Source organism: Protopterus annectens, chromosome 16.part0 (genome assembly GCF_019279795.1).
Source record: "Protopterus annectens isolate FY-2018-M chromosome 16.part0, PAN1.0, whole genome shotgun sequence".
Taxonomy (NCBI): Eukaryota; Metazoa; Chordata; order Ceratodontiformes; family Protopteridae; genus Protopterus; species Protopterus annectens.
Window position 1 is genome coordinate 347,046,212 of NC_056750.1, and position 19,802 is coordinate 347,066,013.

At 44.2% G+C, this 19,802-nt stretch overlaps 1 protein-coding gene across 1 annotated transcript in view; it reads left to right on the forward strand.

Annotated features, from left to right (window-relative positions):
- The window catches only part of ZER1 (zyg-11 related cell cycle regulator), a 1,037,134-nt gene that overhangs the window by 26,489 nt on the left and 990,843 nt on the right, over positions 1-19,802 (forward strand). Inside the window, exon 2 of the mRNA XM_044058124.1 lies at positions 16,411-16,653. Coding sequence (XP_043914059.1) covers positions 16,457-16,653 — 197 coding nt within the window. The 5' untranslated portion in view covers positions 16,411-16,456. The remainder of the gene's footprint in view (positions 1-16,410; positions 16,654-19,802) is intronic.

Here is a 19,802-nt window from a genome sequence, read left to right on the forward strand (position 1 = left end):
CCCAGGGCCATCTCCCCTGTGAGTTTGAAAGCCCTAGGTGCAAGGCAAAGTGGAGAACTGGTGTCACAGAAGTCTGGATGAGGGACTGTCTGAGGATTCGTGGCCCAGCAGAGTTCCATGAGGCTAGGAAGATCCCAAGATGCTCCAAGAGCACGCATAACACTGCATGATTTGGCAGCAGTTAGGAGATGTGTAACCCTGGAAAAGAGCTCTCTCTCCTGGGTAGAAGTGGAACCCCAGAGAGGATCGGTCCCGATGGAAGTCTGGAAGGGAGAGAGAGAGAGAGGTGGAAAGTGACTGGTACAGGACAGCTCTCGCCTGGTTGAGGAGGTACGGACCATTCCCCCTCTGGGATGGCAGTCTGGAAGGGGGAGAGAGGCAGATAGTGGCAGGGATGGGTGAGCTCCTGCCTGTGTGAGGTGGGGGTCAGGCAGAGCTCCCCCACAATGGAAGTCTTAAGGGAGCACTAGGGCAGACAGCAACGGGGCCTGGTGAGCTCCTGCCTAGGTAAGCTGGGTCAGGCACAGCTCCCCATGATGGAAGTCCTTAGTGGTGGGGCCTGGAGAGCTCCTGCCTGGGTGAGTGGGGTCAGGCAGAGCTCCCCATGATGGAAGCCCTTGAGGAAGTGCCAGGGTGGATGGCAGAAGGGCCTGGAGAGCTCCTGCTGAGGCGAAGGCTTCCGGCTTTACCCCATAACTCACAGCATCCTTGAACAATCTCAAAGTCCCCAGATCTGCTCTGGATGGGAAAGCAGGGGGACTCTGAAGCCGTCATGAGAGAGGATCTGCCCTTCAGTGGCTGAGGGAAGATCCAGAGGAGCGGACGGGATCAGGGGGAAGCTCCCCTAAGAGGATCAGAGGGCATGAGCGATCTGGCACAATTTGGCAGACTGCAGGAGATATGCAGGTGGTGGAGTCCCCTGACATGGGGGCCTTGGCTGGGGAAGGTTTCTTGTCCAGGTCGAAGGGGAAGACTGTAGGGTTTGGCCCTGACAGAAGTCAGTACGGGAGCGCCAGGCATATGGATGTAGTGCCTGGAGAACTCCTGCGTGGGTGAGTGGGGTCAAGCAGAACCCCCCCATGATGGAAGTCCTTGAGGGAGTGACTGACTGCTGGTGGCAGGGCCTAGAAGGCTCCTGCCAGGGTGAAGGCACACGCCCTTACCCCATACCCAAAGGCATCCCCAAAAAAATCGCAAAGTCCCCAGAGCTGCTTAGGATGAGTAAGCAGGGGGACTGGCCACCCTGGGAAGCCAAGTCACCATTCAGACTGAGCGGTCTAAACTGGGACATTTCTTTGTCCCAAAGACAATGTTTGGGATTCTGGGGCAGAGACTTCCAAACTGTGACTGTCCTGGAAAAAATTGGAACTGTTGGTCACCTTGCTCTAGTGGAGCTCTGAGTTTTCACGGTAACTGCTAGTGGGTAAAGCCTACATTTTTTGATAAAATAAAATTATGTCCTCACATTTCAAAGTTCATATATCGGGAACCATAGAGGTTACTAAAAATTGTACATTTCAAACTTTTCAGCATAAACTATTTTTATAGTGGTAGTATTCGTTAGGTTCTAGGTCTTAATTTGGGTTTTATAAGTCACAGTAAACACAGTAACTGTTAAGTTTGTAATATTTTGTAAACTGCTTACAATATCTCAGCAACCACTCAAGTTAAACACATGCTGTTATTAGACTTTTGTTCATCCAGATTAATGCTTTCATATGAGGTGAAGCAGTTCTTTCTGTTACTTGTTTGTTGAGATATTTAATCATGAAATTTATGGCAATATAAATAAATGTTATATAAACAACATCTGTTTATCTGCACTAGACAAAAGTCAAATATCAATATAGCTCTGCTTGCCACTGTGTAAGCTTTAAGATGAACATTTTAAAACTTTGTATGTGGCCTGGTTTTGGAATTATTAATGCAAATATGAACAAGCAATATTTGACACCTATAGGTGTCAATAGGATGTAACTCACAAGCACCTGGAGACGTCACTCAGCTGTAACAAGTTAAATGTACTTCGTTTTGTGTGTGGATTTTACCCCATATGATTACCATGATTACATTTTAACTTAGGAACAACCAACAGATAACCAAAACAACCCTGATATTTGAAACAACAAACTTTATAGTGTTAACAAATTGTACTGACAATTCAAACAAAAAAGTAGTAATGCAACACAGAGAAATGTAATTTCTCTAATGCAGCGTGTCCCTTTAATAATTCTCTGGTTACTGTATTGCTTCTTTTTCCATTGTCTGCCAGTCGTTCCACCCCACTGAATTTCTGTAGCCAGGATTGCTCTTGAGCCATTAAATGTAATCCTCTATTTAGATATTTTGCAGTATTCCTGTTTTCTTTTCTTAACTTATCCACCAGAGCTTTTACATCTTCCATTTGTTAAGGGCACTTGAGATGTCCATCTCCTTGTTATGGATTTGTTTACCATCAGTATTTATAATCCATTATAGTTCTCTTCTTTTTTTTTCTGCTAACTCCTGTACGTTATAACCCGATAACATATCGACAGTATTCATTTCACTCCCCCTTGGATAATTTTTTTTTTTTTACTTCTCATAAGTATTTTTTTTTTTAAAACCATTCAACCTTGCACAATCCTAGAAGATAGTAACTCCAGTTTCTATAGGCATTTGGGTTAGCATCTTTAACAGTGTACTTGTGCCATAGGGAACAGCTTCACGATCTTGGCTGGGGTATAGAAATACTCGTGGAGGCATTTCTAACATCCACTATCCTAAATTTCCTCCTCTTTCTAGCTTTTTTGACATTCCACTTATTTCCAGTTATGTAGCTCGTGGATTTCCCATGTTCACGTGTTTGCCCAGTTGTGCCTGCTCATATGTGCAGCTTCTGTTTTTATTTCTTGGGTCACTTTATAAAGTCTAGAAATTACCCCTCTTTCTACCTTCTGTTCCTCTGACCCATTTTATCAGCCCTGGGAATTCTTCTTTGTCTTCCTTCATTGAAAATATTTTCTTTAGCATTTTTCTTGATTCCCCATATTGTAAGTAATGCAATTTGTTGACTTCATATTGCACTACCAGCTCTACCACCTCCGCTGAGTTGATCCTTTGTCCCTCCAGCTTTTTATTCCAGTATATTATACTTGTGTCAAGCTATGTCCACTTTTATGCCCTTGTTTCTTTTCTCCTGTCATCTACCCTAACTCTTATTGGTGTGATTTCCTTTCACCATTTCTTTAACTCCTTTTTTTGAAGCAACTTGCTTATTTCCCTTGAAAATTCTCTTGTACTTATCCTAGATAGCATTCAAGAATGACACCCTCTCCATACTATATTAATCAAGTCTGTGTTATGCATAGTCTCCTTCCATTTAGTGGCATTTTGGGTTGCCATTCCTCAAGCCCACTGGGCAGGAAAGGTTGCTTCTATGTATACTTCAAGATTCAGGGCACTCCACCCCCTTCCCCCACTGTGTTGATTAAGTAGTTATGTCCCATTTTGTTTGAGGTTTGTCACCCGACCAAAGAAAGTCTTCCATCCAGTTCTTAATCTTGATGGTTAATCCCCTGCCCAAGGTAGTCCCATAAGGACTGCACTAGATACAGTATATGGGTCATCGCATGCCAGTTTAAAACCTATGGTTTTTGCTCTGTCTGTGTCCAAACTCCTCCATTTTTGCAAATTACTTTGGATTCTTTATAGGTCTTAAGAAAAGCCAAGGAGTAGATCTTATGACTAAGTTTCACCCACCGAGATACCCAAGTATCAAAGACTGACATCATTCCAAGTTTTATGGCACTGTTCTATTAGTGTGTCCTTTCCTTTATATTAACTCCTATGGCCTTTGTTTTATCTACATTGGTTGTATACCCTGAAATTATCTCCAACTCCCTGATGTAGTTCAGCAGTTTCTCCATATCTCTGTCTGTGGATTTCCCAAAGTTATGATAATGTTATCTGTGTAAAAATGTAATTTTAAGCTCTAGCACTGCCCAGTTATATTTTAAGCAAGTTTGGGGAAGTTAAAGGGAGAGAGGGGGTGAAGTTAGTGATAAATTTGTATGCTAATATGCTAGCTGTGTTCTCAGGCAAAGAGTAAGTGTTGTTCTGTATTAGCTCTGAACAACACTAGGCAATACCTCTAAGGTTTCAGACACCTCTAAAAAAGACTTTTTGGTTGCCCTTAACAGAGGTAGCAATTCTCAATTCATATTTAGTTCTGGCTGTTCTGATTTTGTTTCTGAGTTTTTTGTCAGTTGTTATGTGTTAATATCTAGATGTTGGGGTTATTATTTTTTTATTTTAAGGGGTATACGTGCCTTCCTCTTTTTGTATAGTTTGTTTATACTAGGTTCCACCATAGGGGGTTTATTCCTGAATTTGGCAATGTGTTTGTCTCTTATGAAGGCGGGTGGCTTAGTGCATGCTTTGAGGTGGGCATAGAAATTATCCACAAATGTTGCAGCTTCCATGATGGGGTCATCAAGGTAAGGAAGGCACTTAAATTTCATCATGCCATTAACTAACTAGATTAGTAGTCTCTTAAGACAGCGGGAGTTTGTGGTAAGTTAGGATGTTCTTCGTGTTTCACTGTTGCAGTCATCACAGTTGGATTATCCTGCCAGTGGTAGCCCTCAGTTAGCCCGAATACTAGAGGCTTAGTATTCCTGCATCGGTTGCTGTCGCTCCAGGACTGACATCAGGTCATCAGTGGTATAAAAACAGGCAGCCGATGCCATTACATCAGTCTTCCTTGCTGAGGAGCCCGAAGCAGAAGCAGTTCGCACAAGTGCTGGTCGGCCGCTGAGTTTTCATTTCCAAAATTGAAGTTTTCTAAAGCTAAGTACCCCGTTGGGGATTCTTTTTTCTTGCTCTACCCGATGTCAGAAAAAGTTAACAATTGTCTCGCCTGTGGAAGGCAAATACCACACCAAGATTTTCATTCTTACTGCATCACCTGTTTAGGCCCAGACCACAACGTCCCTCGCTGTCGGTTTTGTGCTTTGTTCAATGCCAGAACTATACATCGTCGGGCCCTTATTGTAGCTGAATACTTTCGCTGTCTATCTCTGTATTACGAAATGGCTTCGGTAAGCTATCTGACTACTGATCTTCTGAAAAAACGTAAGGATAAAGACAGAGACAGACTGCACAGGTCCAAAACTGCGGACGACGCTTCCGTTAAGCTAGTCGCCAGTTCTCTGGTACTCAGTGAGGCGCTTTTGCAGCCCCCGATGCCCACTTGTAGGAATTTGCAGGCCGCTGCCGAGACTCGTTCGGAGTCTGGTATGCCACGAGACTCTTCTTTGCGTATGGAACCTGCGGATGTCTCTACCTTGGATGGGTCTGGAGCCACTGTGGAGGCACCAGCTTCTGAGGAAGTTCTTCGTACTACTGATATTCAACACAAACTGACAACTTCTTTTGCGTCTTAAGTTCTTTCTAAAACTACCGAGTTTCTAAGGCCCAGAATATGAACTACGCCTAAAAAAACGACGACCCAAACTCAAGCGCCCTCTTCCTTGCCTCAATCTCAGATGCTTAAAATGGTGGAAGACCTTATCATGCTGATTAGGGGAAGCCAGCCTACCCCTGCTAAAAGGGAAAGAAACTTGTCCCCAGCAGCTTTATTTGACCAAGAGTCCGACGACTCTAATGTTTCTGATTATGAAGACATGCCCTTAATCTGCTTATGAGGATTCAGATGCAGAGGAATCCATTCCTTCTGCTTCTCCTCCAGAGGATTTTTCTTTTGGTGAAACCCTACATACCTTGAGAGAGCATTTCCCTTGGTAATGCCAGGATTGTCCTCAGTCCAAAAAGAGACTCGGAGAATTTTTAGATTTACCACAGCACAGACCCTTAGCTATTCCTCCTGTTCTGGTTGTTGCGGATGATGTTTTTATGGAATCCAGTCTAACTCCTGATACTCTACCTCCTGTTCCCAGGAAACCTGACAGGTACTACAGAGTCCCTGACTCACAAATTTCTTTTCAAATATCCTACTGCTGACTCAGAGGTCATCTCCCAAGGACCTAAAGGAATAAAAGCAACCACAGCTAAGAATCCCACCCCTTCGGACAGGGATTCCCGAACTTTAGACAGATGGGGTAAAAAAGTATACATTTCTGCAACTTTTGCCATTAGAGCATTAAATTGTCAGTTCCACATGCTGAAATACCAGCAATATACTATGGAACTTATTAAACAAAAATAATCTACCTTCACTGACTGTGCAGAAAATAAAAAATTACAGGAGCTTATGCATTCTGCAAGCCAAGTCAGTAAGCATACCCTGCTATGTGGGTTTGACGCCCTAGAAGCATCTTGCAGTGCAGCAGTCACAGGTTCTGTACTTAGAAGGATGCTTGGCTTCAGGAACAGACCTTGCCAGACCATGTTAAATCAAAATTATTGGATGCACCACTGAACAAAGACAACCTGTTTGGCACCAAAGTAGAAGAGGTTTTAAAAAAGATGGAAGAAAAAGCTGAGTCTATGCAGACAGTTAGAACTTTTGCAAGAACAGCCTCCTAGATTCAGTAGGTATTGCCCCTCAAAACATTGGTCTTTTCCAGCCCCCTCAAGGCCATCTTAGACTAGACTTAGGGGAAGCAGACCCCCCAGACAGCAGTCTCAGGGTATGCAGAGATCTAAGCAATGGAATACCTCCACTTCTAAAACAGGGAGTGCTAAGCCACCCCCTTATGGAAATAATTCACAATGACTTCTCACCTCTGCCCATCTGCTCGTGCCCTTAGGAGGAAAACTTGCCTCCCATGCAAAAAACTGGGCCTTCATCACCAACGATAGATGGGTCCTCCACATAGTATCCCATGGGTACAAATTCTATTTCCACACGCTGCCAACCCCAAAAGTCTTCCCAGATCTTCCTCCAAACCAGTGGGCAGAGGCACAAAACCAAGTTCATTCCCTGCTTTCCATGACAGCAATTCAGCCTGTTCTTGCAGAACAGATAGGCCAAGGTTTCTATTCCAGACTTTTCCTGGTACCCAGAAAAGAGGGCACCTGGTGCCCAATCGTAGATCTATCCATTCTAAACACCTTCCTGGTGGTACCAAAATTCAAAATGCTCACCCTACAGGAGCTTCTCTGTGTGCTGTCCAAAGATGCCTGGTTAGCAACCCTAGACCTAAAGGAGGCTTATCTGCATATCCCAGTCAGGGACCCTTGCAGGAAATATCTACGTTTCAGGGAAGTATTAGTTCTCTGCACTTCCCTTTGGCTTATCCACTGCTCCCAGAGTTTTCACAAAATGCCTGGCTCCAGCCATTGCTTTTTGCAGACAAAGATATATTCAAATTTACCCATACTTGGACGACTGCCTGATTCAGGCAGACAGTCAGGAAAACCTTACTGGGGTACAGTATCAATGAAAAGAAATCCAAACTAGTCCCCAGTCAAAAAAATGTATTCCTGGGAGCAAGCCTGGACACAGCATCCCAGATGGCATTCCTTACTCCAAAAAAAACAAGCCTACCTGACAAGCTACTTCTCTCAACTGGCCACCAGAACCCAGTTATCCGCAATGAAAATCCTGCAAGCTCTAGGGTTCATGGCCTCCTGCATTCTACTAATTCCATATGCCAGACTGCATATGAGAAAACTTCAGTGGTACTTAAAAAGCCTTTGCTGCCAACATTCTCAAGACCTGGAAACTATTATACCTATGATACCTTGTAGAAGGACAGATTTTCTTTGTTGCGCAACAGCATGCAACCACAACAAGGGACTTCCCTTTTCACAACCCCACGCCACCCAGACCCTAACCATAGATGCATCAGATTATGCCTGGGCTGCACACCTGGACGGCAGTTGCATTCACGGCCACTGGAGCCCAAATCAAATTCATTTGCACATCAACCAAAAAGAGATGCTAGCTGTTCAACGCGCTCTGACAGCTTTCAGATACCTACTCTCTCCGGGGCCAGTACTAATCAAAACTGACAACACCACAGTGATGTGGTACATCAACAAGCAGGGAGGAACCCACTCTTACCCACTCTGCAGGCTAGCCATGACCCTTTTGGAACACGGCCTCAGCCATGCATATTCACCTGCAAGCCCAATTCCTGCCAGGCAACCAAAACTCTGTGGCAGTCAGCTTAAGCAGAAATCTGCTAGACCCACACGAGTGGCATTTAAACCACAACACCTTCAGCCTTGTGACCCAGAAATGGGGTACCCCAAAGGTGGACCTATTTGCCTCCCCCTACAACCACCAGTTCAGCAAATTCTGCACCAGGGAACCTCACAGCAAGGCCTGGAAAGTGGATGCCCTATCCTTCTACTGGGCAAACCTCTCAATCTATGCATTTCCCCCCTCTACCTCTTCTTACAAGAGTATTACTCAAAATAAGGGAGGAAAGACCAAAGGCAATCCTGATTGCCCCAGACTGGCCATGCCAACACTGGTACCCACTACTGCGCAGTCTGTCACTGTTGCCTCTGTGGCACCTCCCTCAGATTCCAACTCTCCTGACTCAGCAGGAGGGAGAGTTTTTGCATCCACAATTGCAACCCTGAACCTGGCAGCCTGGCTTGTTCCTTGACTTCTCCAGTGGCCAGCCTAAGCAAGCAGGTCCTGGATGTTATACATGAAGCTAGACAACCCAGTACTAAAAAATCCTATGCTGACAAGTGGAAAAGGTATTGTTCCTGGATCCAGACTAAGGAGCTGACCCAGCACAGCCTTCCTTACCTCTCATCCTGGATTACCTAGCAGACCTACTCCAGAGGGGCCTATCCTTCTCTTCCATTAAAATCCATGCCTCTGCCATCTCGGCGCAGTACAGCACTGAGCTACCTCTCTTCTCACACCCTCTCATCAAGCAGTTCCTGAGAGGAGCTAACAACTTAAAGCCACCAAGAAGAGCCCCTACCCCTGCTTGGAAAAGCTCACGCTACCCCCTTTTGAGCCTGCAGCTTCAGCAGAGTTAAAATTCCTCTCTTGGAAAACAGCCTTGCTTCTGGCCATCACTACAGCTAGAAGAGTGTCTGAGCTACAAGCACTTATGGCTGTAGAACCCTTCATCATTTTTCATCCTGACAGGGTCTTCCTCAGGACTAACCCAACTTTCATGCCTAAAGTGGTGTCCAGTGTGGCTCTCAACCAATCTATTCATTTGCCCACCTTTTTCCCTAAACCTCAAAATAAGGGGGAAAGGATCCTGCACTCTTTAGATGTGCACAGACAGCTCAGATTCTACCTGGATAGGACTAAACCCTTTAGGGAATCTGACCAGTTACTAGTCAGCTTTGCACCAGGGAGAGAGGGCAAGGCCATATCAAAACAAACCATCTCCAAATGGATAGCACACTGCATCCATTCTCAGAGGGGTCCCTACCAGGGACATCCTGGAAGCTGCAGCATGGAGTTCTGTTCATACCTTCACCAAGCATTACCACCTGCCTATCTTTTCCAAATCCAGGGCAGACTTTGCAACCGCAGTCCTGCAGGGCATACTAGCCATCCCCAACTCTTCTTGACTGCTTCCAACCATTCTTCAGCTTTGGGAATCAACCCAAGTGTGATGACTGCAACAGTGAAACGCGAAGAACATGGTACAGTTGTGTACACTTACCATAAATGTAGATGTTCAAGTGTATTCACTGTTGCAATCCTGGTTTCCCACCCTCCAGCCCCCTTGTCTCTCTTTCTCTTCCTCACTCTTTACAGGGCTATTGGTATTTACTTTCTACTGGTGGTGTTATTCCACCATAACTTAGCTCCCTATTTGGGGGCTCCTGACATTTGGGGCAAGAAAAACTGATGTAATGGCATCGGCTGCTGTTTTTATACCACTGCTGACCTGACGTCAGTCCTGGAGCGACAGCAACCGACGCAGAAATATTAAGTCTCTGGTATCCAGGCCGACTGAGGGCTACCCCTGGCAGGATAACCCAAGTGCGATGACTGCAACAGTGAATACACTCGAACATCTACATTTGTGGTAAGTGTACACAACTGTACTTTTTTCCCTCATAGTATGTGTTACTGAACGGTGAACAGATTTGACCAGTGGCTGTAGGTGTAGAGCATAGGGTGGCAGTATTAGTGAGGACCAGTTCCATTATTTTTGAACCTCTAGCTAGGACTTGAATCAGTTAGTCTAGGGAACTAGCATAAATGAAGTCCAGGAGTCTTTGTGCATATGTATTTGATGTGGTGTAGGTTTCCCAGTTAATGGAAGGATAGTTGAAGGTCCCTCGAGAGAAAAGCATTAGGCCAGTATGGGTAGATACCAGTTTGCCATCCACTGCCATGACGCATATGGAAACATAGAAGTAGTACAATTCTTGGCTATGATGTGTTATGGAGTTCTGTTTACTGTGAAAAGGATATAGAGTAATTCAAGGTCATCGCCCTGGCCAAAGAGTCTGGAAGGTAATATGTTTTTTGAGAATGCAGTCATACTCCCTCCAGTAACACTGTAATTTTCCATGTTGGGCTTAAAAGGGTGATGGGTATTGGAACCCTGCACTCTGGGAGTGCTCTTGCCTTTCTTTCTTTGTTTAGCAAGTACCTTTTATTTAACACTTAATCTTAATAACAAGAGTATTAACTTAAATAAGAACAAGTACTGATGGTACCAGTGATAGAACTGCTTTGAATGACATTAGATTAACACATCCCATTTCAGTTCATTACTAGTCTGTGGAGTCTGCATGTCCTCCCTGCGGTTTGGTGGGCGTTCGAAAGGCATGTGTAAATGGGCGTGCCTTCGCTGAAGGTTGAACGTCGAGCTGGCAGCTCGGCGTTTGTGAAAATCTACTGCCAATTATTAGCGGACCGGAGTTCCACTGTGGCGACCCCTAACCGGGAAAAGCCGAAAGACAACAACAACTAGTCTGTACATCATTATGTCTTAACAGTATACATGTGCTGGTCTATACACAACAATTAACATGGCAACTTTTTACATAAAGTAAAAGAAAATCAATTACTTAGAATACCAGTTATTTGGAATCTGTGTTTTCACAATCATTAAGCTGCTCTGGCTGAGTTATCTCCCATGGGCAGCATAAGATAAGCTTAGCTGTCTTCATTTCCTTTGAGTGCAAATAACAAATTCAAGGATCCCACTTCCTTATGAATCTCCTCATGATTTTTCCAAGTTCAGTATCCTTCCTATTCATAATGCATTTTAGAATTGTGTTGTATCTGCCTTTGTTGGGGTAAGATTTGTTTTCCACCTCTTTGTTATTGCTTTCTTGGAGGATACAACAAACAATGAAAGTAACAGACTCTCCTCAACTGTGAACATCACATCAGCATCAAAGCCTAAGAAATAATTCTCTTCCAATACAATTGCCTTATTTTCACAAATTGTTTTATAAAATTTGTCATTTCTTCTTACTAAAGGCACACAATTTCCCAACTCCAAAAATATGTAGCCAATCCCCTATCTGTCCATCTAGACATCACCAGCAGTTGGCATTGGTTCCAGGAAAAAAAGTTTAACAATGTACTTGTTTATTCTATATGTAACATACTATATTTGTATTGTAGCCATACGTTTTCTTTAAATATTTCTTGACCTTTTTTAACTTTACTATGAACCTCAACCCTATTCTTATGCCCAGTTAGCCCTTTTGTGTCCCCATCCTGATAACTGGAGGATCACATATCACTTTGGGGGGGCATCCCTCTTTTTCACTGGAAATTGCCTTTTGCTGACCTACACTTAAGTGTTAATGGTGGTGTTCATGACCATCAGAAGGTCTGCTGTGTAGATAAGCTGTGTATTTTTCTCCATTTCCCATCCCTGACATGGCTGCCAGTGCCATGCTGTAAGCTTGCATACATGTTTCCACACACTGTCTGTCTCATTCATATCCTTTCCATGTCATCTGGGGCGCAGTCAAGGCTTTATCTCTATGCATCAGAAACACTACATTTATGGGGTTTTTTGACAAGAGTGTGTGAGATGCACATTGTGACACCCCAACTCAAATAAATGCTTTTCAGCTTGTTCATTTCTGCTTCTTTATGCCTTTTTGTTGCTGGCTATTCTTGCAGGTTTTTTTGGCTGCTGTAGCGAATCTCTGTGAATCTCTGTAAATGGAATTGGCTTTACTACTTTTTCTCATTCTGTGATCAACTTTGTTGTTTCCTAATTTTTGGTGGTTCCCTGAAAAAGTAAACATCTCTGAACATTGTAGAACTAGCTACCAAAAGAGCAAACACTGAAGTAATTAAACCTAAAATCAGTATCAGCTTTGCCAGCTACTCTACTTTTTTGGGTAGTATTTTTTTTTTTTTGTTGTTTTTTGTTTATTTATTAGCATTTCTGCTATAGCTTCCTGTTTCCACATTCTCAGCAGAGCAAAGGCCGTAGGCATTCTTTTTCTGCTAGTATGTAGTCCATATCCTTGAAAGATGCAAAAACTGGATTCTAAGCCATGGCTCAAACTTTGCCTCTTTCTTTTGTCTGTTGATGCCCCATTGTATAATTTTTCCCGGCAAAATAATGTGTTTTATTTGTGAGAACTTGATAGTACCTGTAAAATATTTCTACTGTGCATAAAGTCACAGGTGATAATGGTACATTCTACCTTACTGTTTTTTTTTTTCCAAAGTGTTCATAATTTAACTCATTCTCTCTAATGGAGCTAACTTCCAATGCCTTTTGAAAGAATCAATTTATGTCCTCATAAACTATTTTTATAGCGGCAGTATTCTTTAGATTCTACGTCTTAATTTTAATTTTATAAGCCACAGTACACACAGTAAGTATTACATTTGTAATATTTTGTAAACAACTTACAGTATCTCAGCAACCACTCAAGTTGCCCACATACTATCAGGAGCATTTTATTCATTTCGTTGACAGCTTTCATATGAGGCTAAGGAGTTCTGTCTGTATTACTTAGTTGCTGAGGTACTTAGAAAAATGTAAAAATTGCAGCTATATACATTAATATAATAAAAACAACAGTTAATATCTCTTTACCTGCACTAGACAGGGATCAAATATTAATGCAGTTGAGTTTACCATTGTGTAAGCTTTAAGATGAAATCTTTTTAAAAAACTTGTACATAGTGCCTAGAGAGGAGTTGTGGTATTGTATGAGGAAGTCGGGAGTGTCAGAGAAGTATATAAGAGTGGTACAGGATATGTACGAGGGTAGTGTGACAGCGGTGAGGTCTGCGGTGGGAGTGACGGATGCGTTTAAGGTGGAGGTGGGATTACATCAAGGATCAGCTCTGAGCCCTTTCTTATTTGCAATGGTGATGGACAGGTTGACAGACGAGATCAGACAGGAGTCCCCGTGGACTACGATGTTTGCAGATGGCATTGTGATCTGTAGTGAGAGTAGGGAACAGGTGGAGAGACCCCGGAGTGGTGGAAATATGCTGTAGAGAGAAGAGGAATGAAGGTCAACTGGATTAAGACAGAATATATGTGTGTGAATGAGAGGGAGGATAGAAGAATGGTGAAGATGCAGGGAGTAGAGGCGGCGAAGGTGGATGAGTATAAATACTTGGGATCAACAGTTCAGAATAATGGTGAGTATGGAAGAGAGATGAAGAAGAGAGTACAGGCAGGATTGAGTGGGTGGCTAAGAGTGTCAGGAGTGATTTGTGATAGACAAGTACCAGTAAGAGTGAAAGGGAAGGTCTACAAGAGGGTAGTGAGACCAGCTATGTTATATGGGTTGGAGACGGTGGCATTGACAAAAAGGCAGGAATCAGAGCTCGACGTGGCAGAGTTGAAGATGTTAAGATTTGCACTGGGTGTGACGAGGATGGACAGGATTAGGAATAAGTATATTAGAGGGTCAGCCCAGGTTGGAAGGTTTGGAGACAAAGCCAGAGAGGCAGGATTACGTTGGTTTGGACATGTGCTGAGGAGGGATGCAGAGTATATTGGGAAAAAGATGCTAAGGATGAAGCTGCCAGGTAACAGGAAAAGAGGAAGACTTAAGATAAGGTTTATGGATGTGGTGAGAGAGGACATGCAGGTGGTTGGTGTGACAGAGCAAGATGCAGAGGACAGGAAGAAATGGAAACAGTTGATCCGCTGTGGCGACCCCTAACAGGAGCAGCCGAAAGAAGAAGAAGAAGATAGTGTGGTTTTGGAATTATTGATGCAGATATGAACAAATAATAATTGACATCTAGAGGCATCAGTAGGAGTTAACTGCAGATGCACCTGGAGACGTCACTTAGATATAATGAGTTAAATAAAATTGAGATTAATGAGAGAGAGAGAGAGAGAGGTATTGTAAATCAGTAAAAATGAAGGGAATGCCATACAAATTTTATTAGGATTTGAAGGCTGTAAAAAGTTTGCATCTATGTATAATGTGCTCTTTTTTGAGGTGTTGTGCGTTTCATATTTTACTTATTTTCTGAACTTGTTCATACTTTTTCAGCTTCAAAATAACATTCAAGTAAGTGGTGTTACTAGCTGTGGAAATGATACAGTTCAAAAATAAATGTGCCTTTTTTATTTCTGAAAACACTGAATCATATAACTTGCTCAGTGAATTTGTTTATATGTCAACAAATAAAACTGTTTTTAATTTCAAGTAGGATCTGACCTCTTTACCATGTCTGCAGTTCATTTGTAGACCATAGAAGCAACGATATAAGTATTTGCTAATGCTATCATGAATCACATCTTAGGGATAACTTTTACATAGGTTCATAGGTGTGTACTAGGCTAATGGCCCTGGAGCCTTTACAAGCCTAGCCCATAGGATTACCTTGGCATTGTGCCACCCAACCTTAGTTCCTTGTTCGAGTAGAGCCACTGGAGTGATCCCAGCAGTGAATTTTCTATTTCCCATCCACTCATTAAGATCTCTCTTGAAGAGAGCCAGTGGGTGGCTCTGTTTGACATGTATGGGAAGTCTATTCCTTAGCATGGTCAGTTTCTGGGTTATGAACCTGTACCTCCAGCTTGTTCTGTTGATTATGGTAATGAGGTTGAGGTCTTTGGAGCATGTGGTGTGGAGGGATTGGGATTTCTTTAGATGTAGCATTACTAACAGAGCGGGGTCAGACATGGATTTGTAAGTCAAGCAGAGAGCGCCTCTAGGCGATATGAGACAGAGAATAGTTGAGTTTTTTGAGTCTGTCCATATAGGACAAGTGTTTAAGGCCTAGGATCCTCTCTGTGAGGTACATTTGCGGCCTCTCTAGTTGTTGCAGGTGTGTAGCCAAAGCCTGAGGTGAGGCTGTGATTGAACGGGGCACACAGGTGTCGTGCCAGTTCACTCTGTAGTTCATGTAGAATACAGCCAGGGATATTGTCAGGTCACATAGAAGCTGTGTTCTTGGCCTTGGACAGTGCTGTTTTAACCTGTGCAGCAGTAATACTGGGTGCCTGGCAATCTACTGGTATTATGATTGGTCCTTGGGGGGGGGGGGGGGTAAAGTTGGCACTGAATCTGTCGGCCAGTATTTTGGCAATATCTGTTGGCTCGTTATAGGAGGTACCATTGGGCAGTAGCTCAGAGCAAATCTGGGTATTGCCGTGGAGATTCTTTACATAACTATAGAAGGCATTTTTGTTGTCTCTACTGTCTGCTGCAATTCTGTTTTGATAGCTAGCTTTAGAGGATTTGATGAGGGATCTCAACTTTTTGTTGAGGCTGATTAGGGAGTTTTTCCAGTCTTGGGACTTCACCTTACACTGCATCAGTTTCTTCCTTCTGTTGTAGTTTGTTTATGGCAGGGGACCACCAGATTGGTTTCCTTTTTTTGGAGGAGAGGGTCTTGGTTCTATTGAGTATGGCGAGATCCGTGCATTTGTGTACGTGTTTGTACAGTGCATTGGTGTATGATTCGGCGGTCATGCAACTATTCTCCACGGCACCCATGTAAATTAAGTTAGCCACCTCTGTTTTTAGGAGCCCAGAGTTAGCTTTGGAGATGTTTTGGAAAGGACTGTGAAAGGGATGTGGTCACAGAATGATTTGAAGATTTGAAAATGAATCTGGACTTGTAAATAACATGGTATGACTTGTTTCAGAACTGTATGAACACACTGACTTTTTGTAATTAGTAATAGACACCTGATGGGGATTCTGAAAACCGTAACACTAGATTAAAAACAATGGCAAACAGCAACTAGTTCTTTGCGGCTTCAGCTTTAGGCTGCTGAGTATTAAATATCATACTCTGTGAAGTTGTGCTTACCTACTGAAGTCTCGGCATCCATCTGTGTCGGTTGTTTATCTGATACTGTCTGTATTATCAAGAAGAGCTGTTTAGCATGCTGCTGTTGGAGTTTGTCCAGAAGAAACAAAATGTATTAGTGGTGTTACTAAGCTAGGGCATGATTTGCAGAATGATGCATCATTGTTGACCTTACAGGAGTATTTAAAACAAACAAAAAAATATGTTTGTACTAAATGTAATTTACTTTTCTTTTAACTCTCCAGCTTGCCCAATGTTTCTGTAAACTGAAGTGGCTGCTTCTTAGGATTGATGGAAGAGGTTGGACCCTCCTCCCCATTGCCGGTAACAAAAATGGCAGTGGACAACCCCGAAATGCTGATGGGCCTGTGCACAGAATACTGTCTCCGGAACCTGAAAAGCACCCTGTGTTATCTGCTGGACACTAACATTCTCCACTTGCACCCTATTTTTTTGCCTAGTGAAATCTGTGACACCCTTGTAAACACGTAAGTCCAGCAATGTAGACCTAAAAGATAAAAGTAATTATAACTGCATTGGATTGCAACTCTGTACAGCTTGGTGGCAGTTTGTTTGGGACAGTCATGAATTGTCCAAGATTAGACACAGGCTAATGAGGTACTCCAGTTTTGCTTTTGGACTTGTGTCTAATATGCAGAGGAACCATATGCTGTCCTCACAAAGTTTTCAGTTGACCTTACTAGAAATGCACTTGTGTGTGTGTGTGTGTGTGTGTGTGTGTGTGTGTGTGTGTGTGTGTGTGTGTGTGTGTGTGTGTATATGTATATATATATGTGTGTGTGTGTGTGTGTGTGTGTGTATATATATATATATATATATATATATATATATATATATATATAGTAGAATGCTTTTTTGATTTGTAAACACATCTGAAAAGATGGTTTAATGTTGTTTGCACAAACCTCTGGTTTCATTAGTTTGTTAGCTGTTGGAACTGCGGTAGACTTGTGGCTGTGGCTTGCAGTGGCTAACAGGGTCTGTGGGATTCTGCAGTAGTGGTAATGATGGTATTGAAAAGGAGTTCTCATTTTTCAGCACTGCACATTTCTATCTTTGTAAAAGTGATTCAGAAAGGGAGTTAACCATTTTCTGCTCAGTTTCAGATGTACTTCTTTTAGTGTTTGTCACTGAAATGGTGCTTAACAAGGCAGATCTGAAGTATTTTACTTCATTTGGTCTTCAACCTGTGGGATACTGGATTCGTATTGGATCCGAGCTGGTTATCTCACTAGCATCTGCTCTGAGCTCCAAGCTCCTCACCTTAGCCACAATGCACCTCCACTACCTTCCAACCCCAGATCTCGTTTGTCGCGGCTTGCTGAAGCATCGTGATCTCCTGAGCTGCAAGTAGTAAGTGGGTTTTTAAAAGTTTTTGAGAAGTTTCTTTTCTTTAAATCTTAGTATAGAGTGTTAGTGTAGGTTCTCCCTTCTCCTCCCCCTCGCTGGTGCATCGCAAATTTAAACTTTGTTGTTGTTTAGCTTAGTTGTTAGTGTACTTGCTTCCCCTCCTCCCTCAGTGTGTTCTGTGTGCTTGAGAGTGGTGAGTGGTTTTAGTGGGAAAACTAATTTTTTTCTCCCTCGTTTTCCCTCTCTTGTCTGTGTGGCTGATAGTAGCATGGCTGATAAGCCTGTGTTCAAAAGGTGCACTGAGTGTGGCCATAAATTGTCTCCAGCTGATGGCCACACTCTTTGTGTAATGTGCTTGGGCGTTGCCTATCTAAGTACAGACTGCTCTATATGCACGGGTTTTAACCCACGTGCAATCAAGGACAGGAAGGCTAAGTTGGCCCTGAAAGGCCTTCTTCCCACTTCTGAGGCGGTTACCTCGCCCTCTGCTTCGTTCACAGCGGCTGCTGTGGCCGCCTCTCCTTCCTCTCTTGCCCTTACTTCTCCTCCCTCCCAGGCTGGGACTCAACCTCCCATTTCAAAGCCTGTGGAAGCAAAAGGGGCAGAGAGAAGGAGAGCGAGCCTAAATCCAGGACTGAGAAACGTAAGAGATCCCCGGACCTCCCTTCACCTGCCAAGAATCAGCATAGGATCCATGACTCGCCTCTGCTCCGGTCTCCGAGATTTTCCCCGGAGCTGGAGGAAACATGCTCTCCATATAGGGACTCAGTTCCTCGACCTGCAAGGTCGGAATCTGTGGCCTCGTGGAAGTCAGCATGGATAAAATGATGATGAGGTTCATTCGTACTTGGATCCAGATGGGGGTCTTGCCAGCCCCCTCTCCCTCAGGAGGGGGGAGCTCGCTTCCCTTTTTTACACCAATTTCTCCTTCTCCGATCTGTCCACCGGGTTTGGAGTACTCTGATCCGAGGATGGCTTCAGTCAGTGGGCCGGCACCGACGCTACCTGCTTCCTTAGATGCCAACAGCTGCCTGGAGCGTGTCTGATCTGACCAGCTCATGTCCAAGCCGTTGTCGGAGCCAGAGCTTGGGTGTCTGATCCGAGGGAGCGGAATTTTTTTTCATCAGCTCCGGCTTTGTCGTGCCAAGTTCCCTCCGTCGGAGCTCCGTCCACTTTGGGCCCGGCTCCGATTCTCACGTCGGACCTGGGGAGAATGGCTTCCTTATTGGTTCCCCAGGAGGTTTGTTCTCCCTCGGTGTTCGATGTGGTAGAAAGGGTTCTCTCTGCTGGATCGAGACCCTTGACTATCCCCTCGGACTCCGCCTCGACCCCCTTGGCTTTTTCTATGAATCCCATCATTTTACCAGAGGGACAGCCTGTGCTCGAGGAGCCCCAGGCGGTTCACCCTGAGGAACAAGTGGCTTGCAAGTTCCCCCCGGAGAGCCCCACCAGGGATGTGCCTCACAAGCATACGTGTAAGAGGAGGCACTTGGACTCCCCCCGAGTCGCTCACCGAGAATACAGATTTGGATGATGGGGAAGTTTCCCCCAGGTCACCTCCCGAGGATGTCTCCTTTAGAGACATCATGGAAAGCCTTCGCCAGCAGGGAGGTTGGTCCACCCTCAAACATTCTTCTGACGAGTCTGTGTTCCTCGAGGTTTTCGGCACGGGCCCATCTACTTCCTGGGTGTCCCCTCCTGCAGATCCCTTCCTGGTCATCTCATGGGCCTGGAAGGAGCCGGACACCATGGAACCAATCCCCAAAAGGCCTTATAACATCTTGAGTCCACCTTCAGATAGGCCAGTGTGGAACAGGGGCTTCCTTGTAGATGCTATGGTGGTAGCAGCAGCCACAAAAAAGGAACTAGCCCAGGAGAGTTCCTCGGTTCATCCTCCTGACTGAGAGTTGCAGATGATTGACCGCTTAGGGAAGCGGGTTTACGCTTTAGCTACCTTTTCTATTAGGACACTGAACTACCTGGCCCATGTCATGAGACTCCAGCGCGACCTGGTCAAGGAGCTGGTGAAGTCTCCCCCTTAATCCATGTCACAGGAGGACAAGGGACTCGTTTTCCGCGAGGATGGCCACTTTGAAAGCAGTATCCAACACGTCCATGCGACTCCTTTCACATGCTACTGAAGGAGCGGCTAGGTCAGCTGGGTCTGATGTTTCCATGAGGCGCAACGCCTGGCTCAGACTGTCAGTTTTCGGAACCTTTCAAGGCGTCCTTTGTCAATGCCCCTTATAGCGGCTCTACTCTCTTC